The following is an 11,939-nucleotide window of genomic DNA, read 5'->3' on the forward strand; positions in this document are numbered from 1 at the left end:
GAAGAGAACACCAACATACGAACGTTGCGTAATAGAGCGTCTCTTATTTCTTAAAACATAGTACCATGTCTGTCTGTTTTATCTAAGGACGGCTGGGAGAACGGCAAAAATAAATGAGCACATGTCCTCAAAACGGAAACGGTTGAAGTATTTCACCAGAAAGCTCGAAGTGAAGCTTAAGGTGCGGGTGAAGTTGTCCATCTGTGCGAGTGATCCTCCGATCACCCTTGGACGCGCGTCTTTGACACCGCGCGCTCGAGAGCCCGGCCGCTGTGGACTTTGGTTTCAGCACCGTGTCAGGGGACAGCGACCCGTACCCCTGTAACCGTTGCTCTCACTCCTCAGAAATCTCACTGTTCTGTCTCTTTTTTTTTTTGGTTTTTCCACTCTCGCTGACACAAAATTGCAATGTTAAATATTAAGTGGAAATAGGTTGTAAAGCTCCTCTGTTTTACAAACACAACAAACTGTCGTTAAATACACTAAATTGATTGTACATTAAAAGAAAATGCAGTCACTTCTCCAAACAGTTCTGTTTACCAACAATATTTGTCTTTAGATGAAAAAACTGGTAACAGAAAAAAAACAAGCATTTCCCATATACTTATATAGTATATGGGCAATTCATTTTAGCACATTACAGTGAACACACTTAAAGTAACAGTTAACTCTACTTAACGAAAACGACATTTCAATTCCCTGTAATGGTAACTCAAAACATTTAGTCTGAATCATGTCTTTCCAAAGGCAATTCTCGCTGTATCAAATCGAGACATGACGCAGACTGAAAGACAGTTGGACTGTTCGTGCGTAATAAGAGTTGGACGTCGTTGACCGTGAGCTCAGATGTCGCTGGATTTGTACATGTCTGACAGTAGCCGCGTAATGGGGACGTTCCCAATGGTCTTTTTGAAGAACACCTCCTCAATGGTGGATGGGCTCACGGAGCGCAGCGCGGGAAGGAGCAACAGCAGCTTCCCAAATCGGCATGGTTGCGTGGGATACCTGAGGGGTCAAAAGTAAAAAGCTATTTAACTAAACAGTATAAGGCTATACTTGGTACAGTTAATAGCCTACATAATTCTCCGTATAAAAACGTGAACATACTTTATATAAGACCCTATGATCCTTATTCTCCCTGTAAAATGCCGTTGGCATTTGACCAGGAAACCAAAGGAAAAGCAATGTTTCAAAGTATAGTGCATGCGAGTTAGTGCAGAGCAGGTGATGTGTAGAGTACTACAGTACCTGCACAGTGTACAGTGGAAATGCAATACATATAGGCCTACATCTGACAAAAGTGAAGAAGCAGAAAAGTGTTCGAGTATAATAGTGTCATATATAATATGTGATGATATAACTGCATTTCATTGGATATGAACCTGTGTAACGTAACGTGAACGACACAGCTGAGCTGAATATAATCGAATCTTCAATGCAGAGAAAGGTGTGGCAGACATGCGCAAGACTTACCTGGTGTGAATGTAACTATTGAGCGTCAGCTGGGCCTCGTCCTGAAGTGCCGCTATAGCACTAGCGTTGCGGAATGTCCTTAACTCCGAACTGCCTTGAGTGGGAACTACACGAAAGAGAAAAAACAGTCTTAACACGTATGTCAACTGTAAAACTTCAGCAGTTCTTTGTTTCCTTTTATCCGATATATTCAGATAAAAACTGTAGAAAAAAACCTGCCTTCTGTTCTAAAGCTGCACCACAACCCAACCATACACAAACTAGACATACGAATACATAACGTTAGGAGTTAGTTTTAGTTTTATTTACTCTTTTGCCATAAATCAGGTTTTGGAAAACGAATGTGTGTGCGCGTGTGCGTGTGCGTGTGAGCTTACCAGCTTTAAATGTGACAATGCACTTGAGGCAGGCAAACTCGGTTGCGTCTAGCCGCAGTTGTCTGAAGCGTGTGACCACTTCCTGAAGAGCCTGAATCTCGGTGATGATCTTATTAAGTCGCTGGGAATCGGTGTTCTCCGTGTTCATACCTGCGTGCCGAACACAAACACACAGTGTCACCGACAATGCAAGAGGGACGTGAAGAAAATTGCATGACAACAGGAGGGTTGAAATAAGGGTTAGGAACAGGCTACATCCTTATCTAAGCCAATGTCAGATGCTACAGTAAAAAAGTATTTGGTGAATTGATGGTTATCAAAATTGTAATTTAAAAATAATCAAATTATATAAACGCAGGACACAATTCTTAATACGATAAAAACTAAAAGTTTAACAATGGAAGTGTGTACAACAGGTATTTGGAGCGCATATGTCAACAATCAGGCTACTGTCACAGGCGTGTGGTTTTCTGTGGCGAGCCCAGTCAATGCACAGCAGCAGAACGAGGCCTCTGCGTAGCAGTTCATTATGTGTAATCCAGATCACCAATCAACGATGCGCATTTTGTGATCAGGCCTACTCACCAGATACTGCCAATAGGGTGCTGGAATCCACCGGGATAGCCCACTGCGCAATGCCCAGAACGAATAGTTCCCTCCAAGCGTCCTCTAATAGTATCAACTGTAGAACATATGACAAAACAGCCCATCAGTAATAACCGAGATTATTTTGTTATCCTATAGATTCTGGCTTAATGTATTATTGTCCCTTGACACATTTTCAGACAAGCTTACTGTGTGATCTAAGACACTTTTGGTTTGAAGATCAAAGAAGATGCAGTCTATAGGTCGCCTTGTTCTCACCTGGTCCGGTAATGGCAAGGTTGAAAAAGCTGGAACACTCTTGGCCCACTTGATGCTCATAAATAGGAGACGCGCCGCCGACTCGCACACGGACTCGGTTGCGACCTCATACAAGTACATGGGCGTGCCGCTGACTTCATGAGGATACTGAAATATGTAAAGTAGTTTAAGTAAGTAACAGTCGTTTTAAATAAGTTAAACTGCGCCACTGATTTCTAACTGATCAAAAGTTGTACACGTATCATCATTATTACAATTATCATACCTTGTAGCTGTTCCTATTACAAATTATAATATTCGTATGGTACTGTTAACTTGCCTTTGGTGTAGGCTGCGCTAGCCCCACTATGGCTTGTCGTTCTTGTGTGCTGGAGACTGCGCTCAGCTCCAGGTTGTGTGGCTCAAGTTGCGTGACGGTGGTGAAGAACGGCGGGCCCGGCATGCTGGAAGGCGGGAAGTGAGTTGAGGATCCGTTGACCTCTTTGTGGCCTCTGAAGTAGAGTGCAACCTGCTTCCGGATGGTTGATGTTCTGGGCCCTCTTTCATGTTGCACGGCTGAACATGTCAAAGACACGAAATACAATGGAAGTGCAAATTAAAAAAAAAAATCCATCTCGTAAAACAAACAATACAAATCAGAAAGCTTTTGTTAATGATTAAACATACACAGAGACTTTTTCTTGGTTATGCATTGTCTTATATTGTCAATTCTAAGATATTAATAGCCTAGGCAGAAATGGAGATTTACCGTCTTTATTCATGTTTACTTCAAGACACTTTTTTAAACGGCACGCTCTGCACTGGTTTCTGTGCGTTTTGTCCACCGGGCAGCCCCCCTACAGAGGAGAAGAGAAACAGAAGAGGGCAAAACATATATCAGTTTATCTTATAGGGTATATATCTCTCTCTCTCTCTCTCTAATACACTCACACCGTGTGTGAGATAGATGTCCTCCGTCATTATCCCGGAGGGACGCCACTCCTCCGGTGAAGGATCAGGTTATAATCATGGTCATTTACTGGATCCCCTGCCGCTTAGCCAATCGTCTCATACCCACCCACCTCTATCCAAATCCACGCGTTCATGCTGGCGAGTTAGATTGGATTACATCCAACGAACGGGGCGAAGAGCCCTCAATTGGCCACAGGGGAGGCGCTCCTCCACATTTTTAGGGATTATCTCTCGATTACAAATTTCAGGGGAATTTAACCCTTATTCGACCTTAAATCGAGTGGATGTGTTATGAGAGCAAGTAAAAGAGGCTGAGTTCAGCTCAGGTTCAGAGCTGAGTTTGCGATAAGGTGTGTTAAAATCAAATGAGAGATCAGAGGAGTCGTTTTATATCGCTCACCTGTGTACCAGACTTGCAAACGTATGTTCTGTTCCTGCGAATACTCCTCTTGAAAAATCCTGAACAGCCATCGCAGGCGTAAACACCATAGTGCTTGCCAGAACTCCTGTCACCGCACACTTTGCAAGGGATGTCCAAGATTCGACCTGTCAATAGAAAGCAGAAATTGGCCACTGCATATTCTCATTACAAACAACATGATGCTATAATTGCTATGCCTTGTTCCATTGGCCATAAAAAACAACCAGCAACTCAACTGTTCAAATTAAGTTGCTTGTAATAGTTTCTGGCTGACACGAATTTAAATGCCAAGAAACCCAACTCTGGACAGTGGATTTAGTTAATTACGTCATCCTCTGGCAGAGTCCATTAAAAAAGTTTTGAAAATCCGTTTAGAACACCCTCTCTCTGCCCCTCCCCTTTTTCTGTAATGAACTGAACACACACACAAACTCAGACACGCACACACACACACAGATCTGCAACAAAAGACAAATTTTCTCCTAATAAGACTGCCCATGGGAATGCGTGCATGGACGGCGCGGTAGGGTGGGAAGCGTCATATTCGAAGGTCCCTCTAAGACAATGTTCGGTGGACGCGCACAATGGCGACATTAGGGAAAGTGTTAACTTAATGATTTCGCCCATTGAATCTCGTCTGACTGGCTCTGGTCTCGACAAGCTGCCAACTCCGCTTCATAATGGACCTCGACAGCTGCTTTCTTCACGCGGTCTATAGGCTCGCGGATTAGGGAGTGACACGGCAGTGCGAATAAAGCGCACCAGCGCGTCTCACAGAATCAGATGAAGAGTATGCAAATGAGGCCTAGAGTAAATGAAAATTGTGATTTTTCTCCTCCTTCTTTCCCTTTGCCTAAGTATGAAAAGTTTCCCCCCTTTTTTCATGTATTTAAATCCGTTCATAGACCTATATTTGCATGTATATACGGAAAGTCGTTTAGAGGAACGGCTATGTAATTACGCTGACACTCTGACACCTGCCTATTCATTTACCAGTGACCCGTCAAAAAAGGTAGCATGGGAATTCGGATATGCTCCGGTAACTGCAGCATGACAAAAGAAAAAAAAAGAGAAAATAACGATTTTAGACTGGCGGTGCTGACTTCAAGTCCGTTGGCTCTTGGGTGAAAGGCTTTATTATTCGAAGCATCTCTCATTGAGAAAGTTAACGGTTCAGGCCATTAGATTATAATTATCTGGAGTTGCTGGTTATTCTCCGTGCCTCGTAGAACCGACCTGTGAGGTTGTAAAGCACCAGTAACGCGAGATATTAGGTTTATACACATACATATTTTTTTTTTTTCAAAGAATGCAATTGTTTTGAGTCCATTGCTTTTTATTTTAAAATTAAGTAGCCCAAGCCTATATTTGAAAGTGAAATCAAATCATATAGGCTATGTTTTAAATCTGATGCCCCCAAGGCAGTTATGTTTTTAAAATGTCCCATTTGTAATATGCCAATTCCGTTAAAATCCACAAATTCCTTACAAATGTGTTTCAGGAAACAGTGGTGGCATTGGCATATTAGCGAAAGTCGTTCATCGGAATTATGCCAATGTTTCTACAAATATTCGATGTTGATATATGACTTCACACACCCCGTTTTAAAAAAGTTGATCTTGCTTTTAAAACGAGGGCCCTTTTCACCATAAATTGTTCAATCTCACTGTAGCTCTTTATGAATTATTTTAATAATATCAAATGAGTGTTAAAAAATCTCTCAGATTATTTACATTTAAGATCAACAGTTGTTGATCATCTTTATCCTCTAATTCATCAGTTATAGACTTATCAGAACAAGTTCCAGTAATGATGCGGACCACTACATCTAACCAATAACGGAGTCATTATCGGAACAAATGTGATCTATGATAATTGAGCGATGTGGTAGGCTAGGCTATACTGTAAGGGATTAAAAATCGTGGAACCAAATGCGCCTTAGGTTTGAACGCAGCGAACACGTCTTTAACTTATCTCAATGGGGGATCCGGCACCACTCATTGTACGCCATAATTGCTTAAAAATATATGGCATATACCATTACTGTAATTACTGTCAGCCATGCTGGTTGCCGGGAGGTCAGCTGAGGTTGGAGACAGCGGCCCGGTCGGCTTTGGGGGCCACCCAGACCGTAGTGTACCCGCCCTCTATAGGCCGTTTCAGTAAAAAATAAACATGAGTTTGTGTTTAAAAAACCTTTTATATTCGTATATCACTATGTTAAAAATGATCTTCTGATTACATTTAAATAGTTTAAGTGGAGTGTTGTGGCGTGCACGACCTTGGTTATATGCTTGTCCTACAAAAATAGAGTTTATGTATAGGCAAGGCGTTTGTTTTCAATATCAGCTTTAAAACTACATTTTAAATGTATATTTAGTAACCATGTTTTTTCATATATATTTACATATGTAACCTAGGTAAATGTATTCATACATCATTCCATACAAATAATTGTTTAGCCTTTTTGGTCGTGAAGTTCCACTCTATGGAGTGCCCTGTGGGTCATATGTTACTGTGTAACCATTTGACATCCTCACAGTTAATATGCATTGAACACCCTGCACAGGAAGAACATTTTCTGCATAATCTTTACATCTTTACACAGATTTAAACAATCAATTGTGTATTGCAATACATTCTTTATCTAATTGTAAACAATAAGCCTCAGGCCAGGCATCCACCAAGGCCTAAGCCAACAGCTAACTTGTCAAACTTTCGGAGGTGTACATAATTTAGTACTGCAACAATCTCAAGCAATACAACAATAACGTGGAATATTAACTCTTGGTCAGTTGACACTGTGAACAAGTGAAAATTAGATAATTTCAATAGACACAGGCCTATTTTCAGACATAAACAACATACTTCAGACCTGAATGATGATGAAGCGACAGATGTGCTGGTAGTGTCAAAAATCATGGGTACCAGCGCTCGTCTGTTCAAACGTATTCGACTTTCAACCGAATCCTTTCACTTATCATTTCCTGTCATGAATAAGTGCGTGATAATTCTTCTCAGTTTGAAAATGCAGTTAGCTTATTATCGGTTAACAGCAACTCAAGGATATGAGCACGCCAATTGCATGTGTATAGGTGCGCATGAGTTTGTGTTTGTTTTCGTTTTGTTTGTATGTATTTTTCTGCTTGTGTGTGTTTGCTATAATGTTATAGTGCATGTCCAGAATTTACAAATATGCTTGACATAACAAAGTGGGAATAGGCTGGCTCGACTTATCTTTTCTCTCGGGCAAAGCGTGGGAAAAATATGTACCCTTGGTTGAAAATTATGATAACAATAAGCAACCCCTCCCTGCACACCTGCACACATATTCTGACCATAATTACGAAATGCCATATGCAGTTATGTAAACTGAAAAAAAAAATACTTTCTATGGAGTGTAACGATAAAGTTTTTAGAGAACTTGAATGTGGGGAAAAGGCACTTACTTGATTTGACATTCAGAATGTCCAAGCAGCCACTTGTTGAAGCGGCGGGTTTGCTCATAGCGAAAGCTTGTCCGATGGAACAGCCGATGCCGATGAGTAAAACAGAAAAAAATATAAAAACGTAATTTCGTTTCACTGTTGACCTAGCGAACTTCTGTTCTAGTCTTTTTTTTCCCCTGGAGAAATTGAAATCCGTTCTTTGACGTAGATTCGCAGTCAAGCAGCTCTACAAACTGTCACCTAGTCCCAGTGTGTGTGTTATCTGTACCTTTCTTGCCTAACCTGGCCCTGATGGATTAAACGCGTACCATAAAAATCCAGTTCGAAGTGTGTTTTGTCGCCTTGGCAAATTTATGACGAGAGACAAAACGGATGCGCCGGTGAGCACTACACAACCCGGTAGTGGAAATCACGGCGCCCGGGCGAGCGCTTGGTATCCACAGGCGCAACAGTGCGAAGAGTGAAGTTGGAGAAACTACCGCAGCTGCGCGAGCACTGGAGCTCGAGCGCACAGCGACACAGGTCTTTAGTTGGAGGATACAGTCCCAGTGAGAAAATTACACAGAGGCGAGTCAATCATTTCTTCAGCTCGACTCGTCGGTGACTTTGTGATGTGTGCCGTCAGATTTAGATTTTTTGTATACTGTGTATGGGAAGCGCAAGGAGGAGGAAGGAGGGGGAGGGAGAGAGGGAGGAGAACCCGACTTCTTTTGCCCACTTAGCTTTTTCCCTGCCTTCTACTCCAATGCCTGCTCGGGAATGACGTCACCCCGCTCAGAGGTCCAGAGGCAAATTATTTCTCCAAAGGCTCGCGGATAATTGAAAAGGAGAAAGAAAAAAGAGAAACTCAGTGAAATGAATACACACATTAAGGCAGACATAAAATATCTGTAATTTCACTGAACCATGTGCTGTATTCTTATTCCTTCGTTGTATGAGTTTGTGTTCCATGTCACTCTACGCACCTTGAAAAAAGGTGGACGGAGGAATGAACAATTGATTCTGTGCTTGTTAGTTATGTGGTAGGCCTCATCATTTAGCGAAATCTAATCGGAAGCGTGGTGGTGTTTTCTGTCTCCACAGAATCCTCTGACTGCTGACGTTTGAACGCACGCCCGTTTGCACCTGTTGAGCGCTGGCTGGATTTATAGTCAGAGTGTCTTTTAGGAAGAGTTCTACGCTTTCGTGCTGAATTTTTAGGGACTAAAGCAGCTTTTAAAGAGGATATTCAGATTGGCCCAAGTTGTGTTTGTGCACCAAGAGAATTCGGGTCAAAATTACCCCCGCAGTGACACGAGGGATGGTGTCACAGCGCTCACGGGACTCGGGTCGCTCCAGTTCAGTCTGTGATTTCTCGAGAGACTGTGCGCGAGTTGCTTGAACGCTGCTGGGAATAATTGTGTTTGGTAGTAATTCTGTTAACCTGGAGTGTGCGTCGGTGACTGTAAATTTAAGAAAAGTGCAATTTATTCATTTCAGTCACTCTCACAGTGACATGAGTCACGTTGTCATTTTCTGTATAACAAACGTCACAGTTGGATAAGAAACGCTTTTAATGCATAAGCGCCGCGCAACCTCTGCTTCCTTGCATCACCTTGGTGTGTTGCTCGGTAGATGCCATGGTCCTGCACTGCGCTAATTATCCCTCAGCACACACACATTGTCTTGACACCTCCGGTCAACGTGTGCGCGCTGACGCGAAAACTAGCGCACGCTGTCGCAGAAGGGCACCGGACTCTCTGGGCCAGAATGCTGCGCATGCCCCCGTTGCGAGCTCCCGCTGACATCCTGACCTTAACAGCTTGGCGTGTTTTCGCCCGCGGTTGAAAAAAATCCATATTTTGCCTTTAATTATCCACATTCCCACGCTCGCGAACGGCCGTATGGACGTTCAAAGTGTCGATTTAAACGGCTCGGCCTGGCTACGAGGGCGTAGCTAATTGCAATTAGTCATTGTCATGTCCTCCTTTTAGACGGATTCACTTCGTGCTCTTTAGTCAAATTAGGCTTTTTGACAGGTGAGTATTGAAATGTCTCTAGCTCTCTCTCTCTGTTTTGTGTGCTACATTTTTCACTTCAATGTTAGACACAAGTTAAGTGCATATTAGGTCAACCACGCCCCATACTAGCACGACGTATATATATCTTCAAATATTAACTCACTTAAATAGCTCTTCTTAAGTGGAATTATTAATATAGAGAAATTATGAAATTCCTCACAGGTGTGCGTCTGTCTGTCTGTCTGTCTGTGTGTGTATCAGTGTGAGGCGTAAAAGATAGAGAGCGTGAGGGAAAACCCATGTGAATTGGGCAGAAAGGGAGAGAGGGAGAGAGAGAGGGGCGGGGTGGTCCGTGTGTGTTAATCTGCTTAACTCTTTCTAATCCCGTCATTCATCGATAGTCTTTGCGCAAACATAACCAACATCATGGCTGGCTCGGCCGCTTGCTTTCACTTTTTGTGCGAGTGACTCTCCGCTCAATAACAGTCAATGAAAAACTACTAACAAAGACCCGTCGGATTGTGTATCTGCTTGTTGGCTTGACGAAATCAGTATGCAACTACTTACACAGTCCTTAAAGTTGAGTGGCAAACTGTTCCAACTCTTACCACGCAGTCACCAGTGGCTACCGAATGGCATTACTAAGCGCGGGGATGCAGCTTGGAGAAAAACATAGACTTTAAGACCATTATGAATTTTGCTGAGTGCATTTTTGCTTTAGTTGAAATAAATGTATTAAGGCATTTTTGGTAGAAAAATCTTTCGTTAATAAAGTGATTTGACACCCACCCTTGAAACCCCCTCCCCAACAAATTATAAACTGTGTGGTGACGCCTAAAAAAGTGTTGACAAACGAAATGTCCCATGGCCCATGGCGTCAGATTATACGCGTTAGCTTCCAGGTAAACATTTCAGTACCGTGGACAGTTCTTTTTAGATCAACTACTCTTCCTTCTTTGAAAGGCAGACAGTGGAAGTTACAATCTTATTTCAGCGCTTAGAAACGTCATATGCCTGGTCTCTGAATTGTGTTCTGCCGGAGAGTCTCATGATAGCTATCCAGGTCGCCCTCTTCTCTTCTCTTTGAGTGAGTCTGCTGTGATAGTGTGAGTAATCAGTAATCTCAGCATTAGAGTCCATACCCATGCCTGGTTAGTTCACACTGTGGATGCCTTGAAAACCAAGCTAAACATAACATTTTATGTTGTTTAAAAAAAAAACGTAGTAGCTATGGTGCATTTCTGCTATTATGTGACTGTTTTCTTGTGTTCAAACACTTATTGGCATGCTGTTTATCCATGGAGCACTGGCTGGGAGGCGTCCACCATTAATGATTAGAATTCAAAAATGGGATATAATGACAATGACTTGACTTGTCCCATCAAGAAGCACTTATTTGTGGGATTCACTACAACATCCAGCCCTGTCTATTGCTATAGAATGCTACAGGGAATGTCTGTTCCGCAGAAATTAATTATGATTCTACAAGTGGTCTGAAGAGCACACACATGATTAAACACAGACACACGCATACTCACATCTACGCACATATACAAACACATGTGGATGTACTTACTCACTCACTCAAAGAGTCTGTTTCACACACTCACACACACACACACACACACACACACACACACACACACACACACACACACACACACACACAGACACACACACACACACACACACACTCACACACACCTGTGACATTGTCCCCCACCCCACTATAGCCCCCTCATACCCCCCTCACCCCCTAACATCACACAGGGCCCACCCAGGATTGAGAGACAAGACGAGAGAGAGAGAGCGAAAGAGTGAGTGAGCACGAAAAAGAGAGGGCAAGAGAAAAGGAAAAAAAAGCGCCCCTAAAGAAACCAACCTAACCTAGCCCAACCCTGCCCAGCCTAACCCTACCCTTACCCCAACGAGGTCTACTCACGGACGCTCCTCTGACAAATCTATTTGGGGCAAATTGTCAGTGAGAACCTTCCGCCTGAGCTGGCCTGGACAAAACTGGTTGTTGGAGGGGGATAAATCCCGAGGCATGAGGGCCCGGACAATGGGGCGCGAATGTGTTGATGTGCTGGCAGAGTCTTGGTCCTGACAATGGGCGGATTAATTGGTGCCTTGGCTGACTGATTTGAGATGGCTCCGTTCGGCTCCTCTCGGCAGGGAGGCCCATTGTCCTCAGCCTGATTCCCACTTTCCACTAAGTCCAAACAAAAGTCAATTTCTTTCTCAAGGGGAAGGGAGAGAGAGAGAGAGTGGTTGGTGAGAGGGGATGGAGAGAGGGACATAGGAGGAAAAAAAAATCGTAGGGACGACCCATTTGTGATTTGGCGTACGGTCTTTTTGGAAATATCTGCAAGTGTGTTGTTGCTGTTGTTGTTGCTGCAGATGT

At 43.0% G+C, this 11,939-nt stretch overlaps 1 protein-coding gene across 2 annotated transcripts; it reads right to left on the bottom strand.

Moving 5' to 3' along the window:
* Window positions 1–842: 842 nt before the first annotated feature.
* nr2e1 (nuclear receptor subfamily 2, group E, member 1) lies at window positions 843–7,593 on the bottom strand (the record flags this gene model as incomplete). 2 transcript variants are annotated; one of them, XM_080833564.1, is made up of 9 exons in its annotated part: window positions 843–1,005; window positions 1,474–1,579; window positions 1,851–2,000; window positions 2,436–2,532; window positions 2,715–2,861; window positions 3,034–3,269; window positions 3,463–3,550; window positions 4,066–4,211; window positions 7,569–7,593. In XM_080833564.1, the coding sequence occupies 9 exons, from the start codon at window positions 7,591–7,593 to the stop codon at window positions 843–845; spliced, it is 1,158 nt and encodes a 385-aa protein (XP_080689690.1). The 2 variants fall into 2 exon arrangements, with proteins under 2 accessions (XP_080689690.1, XP_080689689.1); XM_080833563.1 differs by having other exon boundaries at window positions 7,536–7,593.
* Between the last annotated feature and the right edge of the window lie 4,346 nt (window positions 7,594–11,939).

The sequence above is a fragment of the Sprattus sprattus genome (assembly GCF_963457725.1).
Source record: "Sprattus sprattus genome assembly, chromosome: 2".
Lineage (NCBI taxonomy): Eukaryota > Metazoa > Chordata > Actinopteri > Clupeiformes > Clupeidae > Sprattus > Sprattus sprattus.